Genomic DNA, 13,591 nt, shown 5'->3' on the forward strand with positions numbered 1-13,591 from the left:
GGCTGTGTCCCCCAGCCCAGGCTGGACCCCCCAAACCAGCACCCCGTCCCTCAGCCCAGGCTGGACCCCGCAAACCAGGACCCAGTCCCCCAGCCCAGGCTGGACCCCCCAAACCAGGACCCCTCCCCCCAGCCCAGGCTGGACCCCGCAAACCAGGACCCCGTCCCCCAGCCCAGGCTGGACCCCGCAAACCAGGACCCCGTCCCCCAGCCCAGGCTGGATCCCCCAAACCAGGACCCCGTCCCCCAGCCCAGGCTGGATCCCCCAAACCAGGACCCCGTCCCCCAGCCCAGGCTGGACCCCCCAAACCAGGACCCCCCAAGCCAGGACCCCCCTGGCCGATGCCAACATCTGTTTTTAAGCCACCACCCAGTGTTCGGTTCCAAACCCCCCCAAACCGGGATAACTCGGGCGGTGGGTTCACCCACTCACCCGCACCTCCTGTGAGCCTCGTGTGCAAGGACACTTCGGTTTTAGAGATTTAACTAATATCTTACAGTCCATCCCCAAATCAAGCCTCCGAGTCTGATTTCAGCTTCAGACTAAACTCTTTATTTATACGGCAAACCAGACGCTGCGCGCCGAGCAGGGAATGTCAACCGTCCCCCGCGGCGTCTGAGGTGCCAGGAGCTCCGGGGGTCACACGGTCCTGCCAGAGCAGAGGGGACCAAGCCATCAGTCCTCGCGGTGCTGCACTGAGCGCTCTACATCTGGCTCCTGCAAGAAATAGGGCAGTTCTTCCCTTCTCTGCCCCCTGGCACCCGCAGACACGTTTGGACAGCAAGGCGGGGGCCAAGGTTGGGATCTCATTGTAAATATCTTCAAGTTTGACCAAAAAATCAGCAACTGGTGAGAGGTGCAAAGAAGCGTTTCTCCACAGGACAGGCTGCAGACGAGCTCAGCAGTCACTTGTGTTCTCTGGCTGCTCAGCTCACCGACCAAACCATGTGGAATTGTCCAGAGCACAGAGCTGCCTCTTATTTCCAACCTACATTTATTCATGGCCAGTTCATCCCTGTCTGTGCTTGTGCCAACTTCTGCCATGAGCATGAACAGCTCTTTTCTCGCTCTGTTTTGTTACAGATGGTGGCTTTCTCTCAGCCTGAGCACTGGAGGGGCTCACCCTTCCCTTGAGCCTCCCTGGGGCCCTTCCCTGCACCTTTTGCATCCCAGTTTCTTGTGTTTCTCTCCAAACGCCTTTCACAGCAGCGTGCAACGCACAGAAAATGTATTTTCTGTTGGTGGTTTGGTGAACACCTCCTTTTCTCATTAAAGAGGAGGAAAAGATTAACTGACCTCCCTTCTCCAGGCAGTAAGTTTTTGAAATGTGTCTTCCCCCACCTGTGTTGTAGGAATGGTCTCAAGATGCTTGTGCAGAACCAACCTCTGGGCAGAGCTCTTAACTCTGCTGCCCCGTCCAACTGCGCTGCCGGTGGTCACCTCAGAAATGCTGAACTCATGGGCTGAGCACGGCAGCGAGTGCCACTGGGGACAGGGAAGGATCTGGGGACGCTTCTGACAATGGGACAGGTGGATCAGCCACTCACGTGTCTCTGCAGAGACCAGTCGACATCAGCCACGTCAGAATCTCGGGGGTCAAAACGTCCTTCAGACCTTCCAAGCCCTCCAGAGAAGTAAAACTGCAAGAAATGTGCCATAAACTCCTAAGGAAAGTCTGTTTCCAAGAAGGACTTTCCCCTACAAGTCACAATTTTTATTTGTAATTAATGGAAACACTGGAAAACCTTTTCTTTTAATGCAGCTAATCAAGCTGATTAATCTCCAGCATCAGAAGTTTCCCTTCCCTCCCCAGCACAGGCTGGACAGACAGACAGGAGCAGTTTGGGGCGCTGGCTTTTGATGAGCCCGTTCTGGCTTTTGCAAAGGCAAAAATGACCCCAATCATCTGTATTTTAGAAATTCTTATTTTGTGAGAAATTTCAAGGTTAGAGAGGCTTCTTTCACCTTTTTTCTTTTCCTCCCTCATGAGACAGGATTGCACAATGTGAAGATTTCCTTTTGAATTAAAATCCACTCATTTTCCTGTGCGACACAGTTACCGTCTCGACCCACCCCAAAATTTTCCTGCCAGTGTTGAACCCTCGGGGGCCTCGTCCCTCCCCAAACCCCCATTCCCCTCACCTGGGGTTCTCCCGGGCCCTCAGCAGCCAGGGGAACAGATCTTTGTGCTCCTGGGTGCCCAGGTCCCACCTCTGCCCATTCGCCGCCGCCACTTGCGACTCCGCTTCTCTCTTGTAGGGCTCGATGATGTTGCTGGAAGAGCCAAACAGGGCGAGCTCAGGGCAGGTGCCGCCAGATGGAGCCAAAATGCAGCTTTACCACCAAAAACCGGTTTCACCCCCCCTCCGCCGCCCCATCCAGCAGCCCGAGGAGAAAGCGCTTTGGCCAGGGACAGCGATGGTTGCGCCCTGAGCCGACAGACCAGAAACATTTCTGGGACTTAGAAAAATAAAAGAGAAAGAAAAGAAAAGCCGACTCTGCCGACAGCTCCGAGCGCCCCACGTCACACGCTTACTCGCTTTTCTTCTCCCGCCTGGCCAGCAACCACTCCACGAAGTTCTTCTTCAGCATGGTGTCCATGGTGCGGCTGTAGTCGCTGGCCAGGGTGGCCTCCGAGTAGCGTCTGTGCACTGGTCTGGCACTGGGAGCACTGGTGAGATCACAGAGAGGGTGCAAAGGGTCTCATGGCTGATCTGTTTTTAGCTCTATCAGCCGCGAACGCGGCAGCTCCTTTTGGATATTCCTGGGTGTAGCTGGATATTTTGCGGTGGGAAAGAGGGGAAGTTTTTGTTCTACACCTGCTCTGTGGGCACGTTTTCAGAAGCTTCCAGATACCGGATGCCCACCATTCATGGGAGACGGTTGGATCTCGTTTCTAGTTCTGAGTCAACCTCCTCCTCTGGTTGGGTTCCAGCAGGTCCCTCCCAACTACACCGTGAAATCTGGGGAGTTCCTGGCTCTGCCTCAAAGGCTCCGGGCTTTGGGTTGATATCTCCCGTATCACCTGCTCATCTCCACACGCCTGGCTGCCTCTGTTATCCGAGATCCACCCCAGGACTCGTGTTCTCACCCACTTACCGAGACACCAATGGAAAAACGTCAATTTGCCTCTGGCAGGGAACTGGAAAAGACTCAAAATCCACCGTGAGCTTTCCAAAACACTTACCCCGAGACGTTGTCTTCCATCAGAACGAAGCCCAGAGAAGCGAGGAGCAGAGACAGGATTTTGACAGACAGCATGTTCTCGGCCGGTTTCTCCGTTCCGAGGCGGAGGACGGTGCAGATGTCCGGCCGCTGTGGCACAGGGGACAAGGGGTGACCCGCGGTGCTTGGGCACGTGCCGGTGCTTGTAACCGCGTTTCCTTGGCTGCGCGGAGCAGCCGGCTCCGATCCGCAAACCTCCCCGTTAAATCACTCATTCAATGCCAATGCTCTTTCCCACCCTGGTGGTTTTAACGTTGGTTCCCTGCACTTTTATTGTAGATAACTCATTGTAGGGCGCGCGCTTTGTCCTCCCGGGTTTACAAGCTGACCCTGGGGGTGCCTCATTGTGCCTGGAGGGCCGGCTCAGTCCCAGCCTGACGGGACCGGGGCTGGATCGGGCAGTTCAGCCACATCCACGTGTCCCACACTGAGATTTGGGATCCTGAGCTGATTTCTGGGAGCTGTTCTGTCAGGATGGATGGTGCCTGACAGGGACTGGAGCCACAGGCAGGAATATCACTTATGAAATAACCCATGGACAGTGATGGATTCCAAGATTTATTGGTTTCAAGCTATTCCTGGTCCTCATGTCCACAGCTCAGCCCAACAGCCCTCGGACATCTGAGCTCTTTTAATTACTATTCCAGCCCTGCAAACTCTGTACAAAAATGTGTTTGATCACGGCTCACACGCAGATTTTGCCGTCCCTCACCTCAGGCTTTGTTAGAGCTGTTTGCAAAGGAGCTGCTGCCAACAGGGGCAACATGGGAACAAAACCAAAGGAGCAGCTCTGGATTGGGTATCCCACCCTTCCGAAACGTCCTCACACGCAGCAGAGCATCACTCCTGAGTTACCGGTACCCTCACAACACCCCAGTTATTGTTTTGGAAAGAGTGAGAATTTGAAGATTAGGATATTGCTTGCAATAGTGGCATTTGGTATTTCTGGAAAGTTGTAATATCTTTTACAAGCATTGTCAGCCCTCCCTGTTAAGTGAGAAAGATACTGAACATGATCTCAAATGCCTCAAGTTCTGAGCGCTCTCAAAAGCAAAGGTGTAACACTCAACACTGGCAAAAGCCCCCAAATATGGAGCGCTAAAGCAATAAAAGACAAATAGTGTTAACAGTGGAAGTAAATTCCGTTGTGCAGAAAGATGAGGAGCATTTTAAATGAGAACAGAAAATAATGATTAAATAACAGAGGTTTTCCCTATTTGCTTTTCATTTCGTATATTGGTGACACAACTGTGGCAATGATGATCTGAAAGCAGCCACATTGTGCAAGAATATTGCTCTACTTCATGTATTGAGGAGAGGAAATGCATTGTAGCCTTAATTTTAAGGAAGGGCAGCGCTCCTCTGCAGAATCCACCCGAATAGGGAGGAAGAGCAGCCCAAAGCTGGGCAGGAAACAGCAAATCCTGTAGCACTTTGGGAAGAGCTCAGCCCAGGGTGCGAGCTGGTCCTGCTCTGCTGGGGCTCCTGCCTGACGCTCACGCTTCTTCACCCCACCGTTATCTTAGGAGAAAATAACCTTATTTTAAAGAAGTAGTTCAAATGAGAGAGTGCCGTAGAGCTTCTTACCTTCCTCCTCTGCTGCCCTGTGGGCTCCGGCAGGTCCTGCTGCTGGGGGGACCTGTGGGGCTTTTGTAGCGTTGGCTCTGCAGGACCAAACCCTCTGGCGGGCGTAAACAGGAAATCAAACCCCTCATCAGGGCAATTCAAACCCACTTAGAGCTGCTTCATTAGGTCCATTGACCTGCGGAGCAGGAAAATAACCTTTTAAAATATGTTTACATTAATGGCAATTAAGCATCGCTATATCGCAAAATCAAGACCGAACATGGGTAATACATATGGTGCTGGTCTAAACCTTAATTCCACCTCTTCCATGGTAAAAACTGCCTTAATTTCCATCTTTTCTTTTGCCAAGTGTGAGCGCTGATCTTAGAGATATCCAGGCTGCTCCCTTCTCATGGGCGACATAACTTTGCTAAAATCAGTAGCTCCCGTCATTGTTATTTTTGTCACTATCAAATCTGGGCGTCCCAGCTGTGGTCTTCAACCCCTTGTGCAAACCCCAAGTACAGAGAACAGCGTCTGTCACCAAAAATGCACGTTCTAAGAGGAGAAAGCTTGGGATGGAGAGTTTCCAAGGGGAAACGAGTAGAAGCTGGGGAGTCAGATTTGGTTAATGAGCAGGATTGGTGGCACCACAGCCATTCATGGGGTGAGCACAGCAGCTGCACCCAAGCCCTGTTTGGGCTGGTTTTGTCCTGGGAGGGTGATGGAGCAGTTCCTGAGGGGTGATGGAGCAGCTCCTGGGGGATGATGGATCACTGAAGCAGTTCCTGGGGCTCTGCAGCTGCTGGGGACATGGGTCAGCAGGGCCACCACCTCCCCCTGCCCTTGCACAGCTGGATCCAGTGAGCAGATGTTCTGCAGATGTTCGTTGTACCACCAGAGCACAAGGGGCGAATCCGCTTCCCGCCGGCTCTGCTGCGACTGTCCCGGTAAGAGACTTTCCCCGTGTCCAACCTGCCCCATGTCCCCTGGGTCTGTTCAGGGACCATTACCAGGTGTGTTCCCGCTGCTTTAGGGTCCCTGTCCCCCCCAGATGCCACCTGCGGAAGCAGCAGAGCAGGATTATGTCTGTGCCAGCCTAACCCAGAGCTGAGCTCTGTTCACGTTGTTCCTGAGGTGATACAGAGCACGGTCCTGTCCAGGCCACGGTTCCCCTGAGCAGCCGGAGCTTGTACCGGCGTTTGAGTTACAACCTTCCCCTCGGCTCTGCTGCCGGATTTGTGGGGTTGAGCTGAGCTGTGGAGCCCAAACAGCGGGGACCTGTGTGTGTGTGTATCTGTTCTCCCAGGCTTGTGCTGGCTCAGCCACATCAGCGATTGTGTGGGGAAGAAGTGGGATTTTGGGTGATGGGGCTGAGCAAGAAGCAGCCCATGGTGGGTTCATGGTGACAACAGCAAAACTGAAGTGCCAGTGGTTTGGCGCGGGAGAAGGTTTCGCGGCAGCATGAAGAGCTTCGTGTCTTCACGTAAAAACTATCCATTTTGTAGGTTATTTCTAAAAGATGAAGGTTTTGTGCTGTCCAGAGAAGCGCTGCAGGGACAGAGTGTCAGACACAGGCTGGTTCCAGCCCCAGAGCGCAGAACCGGTGGCACCAGCAGCGCCAAGCTCGGTCGTTCCACAGCTCCCGGCACAACCAGCCCTGCCAGCAAAAGCTGTTGCATCTCTATTGCGTTAAGCTAAAGGCTCAGAAGGACGTTATTAGTGGAGATGAAGAGTGCAGTGCTATTAGGGAGTAATTACGACTTTCACAGGAGCTGTTTAACACGTGGCTTCGTCCTTTCGCTGGCAGCACACGCGTGCCAGGGTCTCCAAAAGCTGCTCGCCCATGCAGGAACGTTGTTCCCACTGCAATAAATGAGGCTCTATAATAGTTACAAGTAGCCAATTTGCACTCCTAGCACAGTTGCTAATCAATAAAATGCAATAGTTTATCCTGGCGTCTTTATTATATGTATTCTGGGTACTTCACTCCCAGCCAACTCAGATATCTTGTTTCTCCAAAGTGCAATCTATTTGTTTTCCTCTCATTAAGTGCCTCTGTAGGACGTAAAGTTAATAGAGTGAAATAAATATCAAGCAATATTAAATGTTGACCCAGGGTTCGCAGTTACGGTTATTTCAGGGCATCCACTCGTGATGCGGTTTGGATGGCAGCATCGCTCTAGAATTTCTCATGACAACGAACCCCTCGGTGTGCAGAAGTTCCTCCTGCAGACACTGGGCTGTGTCTGCGTTTGTGAGACCCGCCGAGTGATGCCCGGAACCTCTGCCAGCCTGCTCAGGGCCCTGTGTCCACATCTGCCTCCCCCAGGGTAACGAGGTCTAATTAACGATGCAAACCTCAGCCCATCGCAGCCTCGCTGTGTTGTCTGTGCTCCGCTGCTCACACCAGTCACTCCACAAGCTCCGGACGGGTCCCAGCGTGGGACAGAGGACACTTCAGCCTCCGGGTCACCCCGCGGGGGCATTTCTGTCCCTGCCCATCCAGCAGCGGAGTGGGGGCTGCCCCGTCCGTCCCCCCGCGCTCGGGATCCGCCTCGGCTCTTCTCTGCAGAGCCGGCTCCAGGAGTCGGGGTTTTGGGAAGATCGCAGCTGCGGTACCGAAACCATCCTGCTCTGAGACACTGAAACCTCTCAAGGGCGACTTCGGTTACAAAGTGTTTCGAGTATTAGATGTCCCTGTAATAATGGAAAATAGGGCTTGAGGTGACCTTAAGAGGTCACTGGTTCCCTCCACGGCTCCCAGGCAGCCTCAGCTCTGCTTCGGTCACTCGGAATGGACGAGTCTGATCCATTCCCAAAAGTTTTCAGAAACCGAAGTGCTGCGAATTTCCCAAGAAAGTTCTTGCTGTTTAGTTCTAACATCTCCCCTTCCATGGCACAACTGGCACCTCCCTCTGCTCCCGGGGGATGTGGGGAGCAGGATGTCCCCATTCCCTCTGGAGCAGTGTCCTCCCCGAAATCACAGTCATCTCAGTGTCATCCCAACTCCGGTCCCGATTTAGGACCAGTTCTGCTCTAAACTCAGCTTTGCTGCAGAGGCTCAAAGCTTGTCCTGGGAGCTCATTCCTCTCCTTCAAACACCAGCAAAGTCTCATAGAGGATTTAACTCTTGGTGCTTTATCCTTGCCCGTCCCATCGCACATTGGCAGCGCACGAGGAACCCACTTCGTCCTCTCTGGGGTTCAGACCCGTCAGCCCCTCCAGCGCTTGTGGGAATGGATCAAGTTTTGTCACAATGGCCAAAACCAGGTATGGTTTTAGTCGCCAGTGCTCTCTTTTAACTGCAAACAAACCCCAGGGCCTTTTCACTCTCTGGGAGTTGCTCTTGACAAATTCAGCTCACTGGGGTGGCTGTCTCAGAACTTTCCTGATTGCCAGTTCTTTTGGGGGGAAAAGAACCCCCACAACAGCTAAAAATGGGAACCAGAAAACGTGGAGAGTGTGGGCTTCTCCTTGTTTTGTGCTCTGCTTGTTTCTTTTCCCTTAAGCTCTTGTCCTACCCCCAGAAGCAGGTACAGGACGCAACCGGTGTAACAAAAAACCCGCAACAGCACCTGTAACATCCATACGGGGAAGATTTATTTGGACCATATAGAAAAATGTCACAACTGCAAGTTTTCCCTCCATGTGGTGAGCACTGTTGCTGCTTCCAGAGGCTGGAGAGATGATCCCCACGTGCCCCTGCATGAACCCCACCTGTGTCCACCCCGCTAGCGCTTCACCTCACGCACTTATTGCCATGTGCAAACCATCCTGCGCTCCCTCCTGGAGCACAGGCAGAGCCAGAACTGCCCGGCTGGGGAGGTCAGGGCGCCGGAGCTGCAGGAAAGGAGAGGAAATAATCAGCCCCGCTAAATCCCAAGTCTGTACCAGCAGGACAAGCAACGAGCCCGGCCGGTCCACGGCAAGGCGCCTGCACAAGTGGCCGGTTCACTAACGTGGGATTATTTCCATCTCGTGCCCTCGCTGCTCCGCTCACGTCGCCGTCCCGCAGCACAGCGGTGCGGGTGCCTCAGCGCGGGCGGCGGGGAACGGGTCAAGGTTTCCATTGTGAAATGACCCATCTCTTTTTTTAAAGTGACCCAGAGCAGCGAGTGTTGCTGTGTAGCTCCCGGGATACACTTGTTTTGGGTAAAGAGAATTAGGCAAAAATGCAATGGCATTAGTGGCTGAGCCGTCTGTCGCCTCCTGCTACAGGGAGCTTGGAAAGTGGAGGGATGAAGAGCAGCAAGAACTCAACAGTGACTCGAAATTATAGGCCCCCCAAATTTGTACTCGCGGAGCATAAGTCTGATATAAACGCATTTATTTCAGACTGGAGGAAATCTGATACAGATACCTACAGTTCCTGAGAGGAAAACATCTCATCTGTGCTTTATAAGTGCTGCAAATGTTTGGAGGGGTGTTCAAAAGAGCAGCTCCTGCTCGGAATAGGGTCAGGGGGAGTTCAGCAACGGCAGGATTCATCCCCCACGATGCTTCCTCCGCTCCTGGAGTTTAGTTTATCGTTGTACCAAGACCAGAACTTCCCCCACCGCTCCAGCCATCTGTAGAAGTGGCTGCTCCAGCTCCTGCCCAGCTGCTCTCCCTGATTTTTGAGGACAAAACCATTAAATTTGGGCAGGTTAGAAGGGTCTGCTCTAAAGAAGTGGTGGCATATTCATCTGAGGGAAGAACTGAATGTTAAAGGGACTATCTGAACAACAACATTTCAGGGCTCATAGTGAGAAGCGTTTTCCTTTCCTCACAGTTAAAGTTTACCACTCACCCAAAGGAACAGACAGAAAAACCCCAAACCGAACCACTTCCATTGCGGGGCAAAAATTTAAACCTATGCAAAGCGGCTTTGTCTGGAGGGAACTGGAACAGTTCTCTGTGCGCTTGCAAAGCCCAAGGGAGAGTTGGGTGTGTGTCCAGGAGCCGAGCACCTCGTCCTGGGGGAACCCGGAGCGGCAGATCCTCCTCTGGTTGTGCTTTTCTGTTGGGCTGGTTTGAAAGAGCCTCTGGGTTTTTAGTACCAGAACGAAAGGATTTGTCAGGATGGGAGCTGGTTTTCGAAGGCAGGGTTTACTGCAGCGTTTGCTTTGTTTTTAACTGGAGCACTGCAGTGTTGGGGGAGCGGGCAGATCTTCCAGCGAGCTGCAGGTTTAACCATACCCACCTTGGTGCTGCTGGAGCTGCTGCCCCTGGAGCTCAGGGACCTGCCCCAGGGATGGGGACACTGGGGACACTGGGCGACATGGGGGACACCCCTGAGCTCCCAGCAGCAGCAGCTCAGTGCCCGGGGGGAGGATTCAGGTGCAGAGAACCAGGGGATCCAGAACAACCCACTGCAAACCTGGATTTGGTTTTAAAGCAAACTATTAATTTCACAGCCAGTTGGATTCTCAACCAAATTTATCAAAACGAGCTTTTATCAGCTGGATCTTCTGAGATACGAGCTGCTTTTTCCAGTCGTGCATATTTTCCACGTCATAAAAACCGAACAAAAGGTGGTTCAAACTGGGATTCCACTTAAGTCAAAGGAAATATTTGCCAACTGCAGCCCTCGCCCTCCTCATTCTGTTCAATTCTCACCCATGTTTTCAGGACAAACTTGCTCCATGTTCAGGTTATTTCTGCTGGTTGAGATTTGATTGAAACAGATTCTATGAAAACAAAATTCTTATATTTTTTTCCTTTATGACCCGTGTATTTTCCTGAAAACTTCCAGGTGTATTTATTAGATAGTAATTAATACGTTTTCATGTATGAATTAACTTTCAAAAATGAAGATTTTTTTTTTTCCCAAAGTTTTGGGGTTTCTAAGCACATCTCTGATGTCCAAATTTAAATACCAGTGATATCACCAGACATTAAAAAAAACATACCTCAAAAAAACAAATTAAAGAAAGATTCAAGTGATAACTGGCAGAAAAGTAACAGAATAGAATCTCTTCTTGTTTACTGCTAATCTGACATTAAAAATGGTTGTGGTTTAGTTATTTTCTGCCTTGGACAAGCAGCACTTCAGCAAACTGCCAGAATTACATCCTTTTGTATCAAACCCTCGTTCCAGTGAAATCTTTGCTGCATTTTTACCACCCAGCTACAACCTCCTGCCTTAAGAAATTGCCCCAAACTCCTAAGAGGCAACAATAACTATTTGAATTTGTAGACAAATTATCAAAACTCATTAAGACCACTTCTGCCTGATTAAAAGATTGAAATCTTCAAAACCCCTCAACTTTTGCCCAAGACAGATTTTTACGTATAAAATCAGAAGCAGCTTTAGGAGAGTGGGGTGGTAAAGTTTGAAGATGTTTGTAAAATCATTAAAAATATAATCAAGTCCTCAGGGTGATTATTTTTAACAAACTGCAACCCAATTGAAGGAATCCTGGGGAGGAAAAAGGGCCGTGGAGGGTTTGAGTGTGGACAGAGTCCGGGTGCAAAGTGCTGCACAGCCACTCGCTGGCTCCATGATCCCAGTGGGTCCCAGTTTGAATCGGCCAGGGGAGCACTGGTGCCCTGGGGGTCCCGGGTGGGGGGGGTTTGCCCGGGCTCGGGGTTGGGGGGTCCCGTCCCAGCGCTGCTCCCCCCGCATCCCGAGCTCTGCTGTTTGCATTCTCCACATACCTCCCACCCGCGGGGCTGCGGGGGTGACCGGCAGCCCTGCTGGGGTCACATCCAAATTGAAACCTTCCCCCTTTGTTTGGAGTTGCTTTATTTTTTTTTTAGGTTGGTTTCCTTCGTTTCTTTCTTGCAAAGGATTATGTTAGGTGGGGAAGGTAAACCAATAAAAGCAGCGACAGAAGCGTTGTGCTGGAGATCAGCGACGGATCCACAGCACACGGGGTCCCTGCTTTGGGCTCTTGGTGTGGATCCTGGAGGAAGGTTCCTGCTCCACGTTTCCAGCCAGGGGAGGCTTGAAACAGTTTCTGAGCTGCAGGAAATTCATTTCCCAATTTCATTGCTCTTTTCTCTTCACCTGTGAGCGCTCAGCTCGGCTGCCCCCCCCCCCCCGCCCCCCCGCAAAGCTCCGCACCCCGCGCCCGAAGAGGCTCCTGGGACCGGGGTGGGGGTCGGTGGTGCCCGGGGTGAAGCGGGAGGGATGGGAACCCCAGTGTCCGGGTTGCGGGGCAGAGATCCCGGAATAACACAGGGGATCGGGTACAGGGGAGAAACTTCGAGGCGTTTTGCTTCAACTGACCGTTTCCCAGGATGTTTATCATTCATTTTACTGAGTTTCCAAGGGGGTTGTAGCACAGGGCACATACAAACGTCTCCGGGCATGTCCAGCTATTCCTTAAGGTTTACACAACTTCCGACTCCTCAACAACATCCGATTTATTTACTAACAAATTCTCCGCGTGGCTCTTCCTCAGCCGGGAGAAAACTAATAGTACTAAAATATTTGGCTAATAACAAAATATTTAGCAAGAGAACACGGCACATCCCAGCTGAGCAGCGCCGAGGGAACACCCAAATCTGCCGGGGGCGGTGGGGGTCCCGGCCGCCCCCCCAGCCCCGGGGCCACCCCGAGCAGCGGCGGGGGGTGCGGGACGCGGAGCTGCCTGGGGAGCCGCGCCCGGACCGCGCTCGGCCGAGCTCTCCGTGCACGGGCAAAGATCTTCTGCTAGCGAGTATTCTTCTAATTTGTACGTTTTCAATCCTTCTCGGAGGGGCGGTGGAGCGCGGAGCCCCCGGCCCGCCGGGCGGGAGCGAGTTTTCCCGGGGAGCGTCACCCGGAGCCGCAGGCGCGGAGGGGCCGGTCTGTGCCGCGACTTGCAGCGCTTGGAGGGGAGAGGGGGGGAGCCCCGGCCGCCCCCGCCCCGCCCCGCTCGGCGGATCCCGGGCCGAGCCCCCGGCGCTGCCCGCCCGCCCCGTCGGGAGGCAGGAAGGCGGGAGGGTGGGAGAATGGGGGCGGGTGGGGGGTCGCTGCTATTTTCAGCCCATCTTGAGCCTAAAAATAAAAGTCTCCAGAAAAGGCAGGCGGGAAGGGAAAGGGGGCTGGGGGGGGGCTACTCTGCCCACGCCGCTTCACCGACGGGGCGAGCCCCCTTCCGCCCCAGCTCAGCCCCGGCCCCGTCGGGGAACGGTTCTGCTCCCTCGTGGGGCCCTTTTGTGCCGAGAGGAGCCCCCCCCCCCCGCCCCCTTCCCCGAAGGCTTCCGCGGGGCTGCACATGAAGGGCTTAAAACAATGCCGGGGACAATGCCCCCCCCGGGGCTCCCCCCTCCATCCCCAATCCCCTGGCGCCAGGGGACCTCCCGGTCCCTTTGATGCCGAAGTTTTTTACACCCAGAAAAATCCCATTGAGGCACCGGGGAGAAGGGGTGGGGGAGGGGCGCGGTGGGGGAGGGGCGCGGTGGGGGCGGGGGGCTGCAGCAGATGGGAAAGTGGCTCCGACGGGACGGGGCTGGGTGGAGGAGGGCGGGGGGGGGGGTGGTACACGGACACCCACGCGGGACGGGGCGCGGATGCGCTCCCCGCTCGGGAGGGGGGTGTGCGTGGAGGTAAATACCGTAGTATTTAAATTAAAATAAATAAATAAGTGGAGGCCGCCCCCTCCCCCCCCGGCCCCTCCCCCCGGGGGCCGGGCCCTCCCGCATCACCACGTGGCTTCCTCCAGCAAACATTTTCACTCATTTTCCAGGTCGGTTTTATTTAGAGGCGGTGCCCCGGCTGCCGAGAGGCGTCCGGTGACACTCCAGTGCCGCTCCGCGACTTGGGGGCCCCCGCCGCCGGCGCCACCGCCCTGCCCGCCGCCGCCACCCGCCGGAGCCGCCCCCTCCC

The 13,591-nt window shown here is 53.8% G+C and overlaps 1 protein-coding gene across 1 annotated transcript; it reads right to left on the minus strand.

The window, feature by feature from the left end:
* Window positions 1-529: 529 nt before the first annotated feature.
* GIP (gastric inhibitory polypeptide) lies at window positions 530-4,919 on the minus strand. Its single transcript, XM_005508217.3, has 6 exons — window positions 4,813-4,919; window positions 3,188-3,315; window positions 2,537-2,671; window positions 2,143-2,274; window positions 1,548-1,640; window positions 530-717 (listed from the first exon to the last, which is right to left on the minus strand). Exons 2-6 carry the CDS (start codon window positions 3,259-3,261, stop codon window positions 705-707), a joined length of 447 nt encoding a protein of 148 aa, XP_005508274.1. The 5' UTR covers window positions 3,262-3,315; window positions 4,813-4,919; the 3' UTR covers window positions 530-704.
* Between the last annotated feature and the right edge of the window lie 8,672 nt (window positions 4,920-13,591).

The sequence above is a fragment of the Columba livia genome, chromosome 23 (genome assembly GCF_036013475.1).
Source record: "Columba livia isolate bColLiv1 breed racing homer chromosome 23, bColLiv1.pat.W.v2, whole genome shotgun sequence".
NCBI classification, from domain to species: domain Eukaryota; kingdom Metazoa; phylum Chordata; class Aves; order Columbiformes; family Columbidae; genus Columba; species Columba livia.

What these genes read in the sequence shown, in the direction of transcription:
- GIP (XM_005508217.3), bottom strand. Translation starts at nt 3,261, where the DNA reads ATGCTGTCTGTCAAAATCCTGTCTCTGCTCCTCGCTTCTCTGGGCTTC. An exon ending in ATGGAAGACAACGTCTCGGG is followed by an intron (nt 2,672 to 3,187) that starts GTAAGTGTTTTG and finishes TGATCTCACCAG; the next exon opens with TGCTCCCAGTGCCAGACCAG. An exon ending in AGGGCCCGGGAGAACCCCAG is followed by an intron (nt 1,641 to 2,142) that starts GTGAGGGGAATG and finishes CATTTCTTGCAG; the next exon opens with TTTTACTTCTCTGGAGGGCT.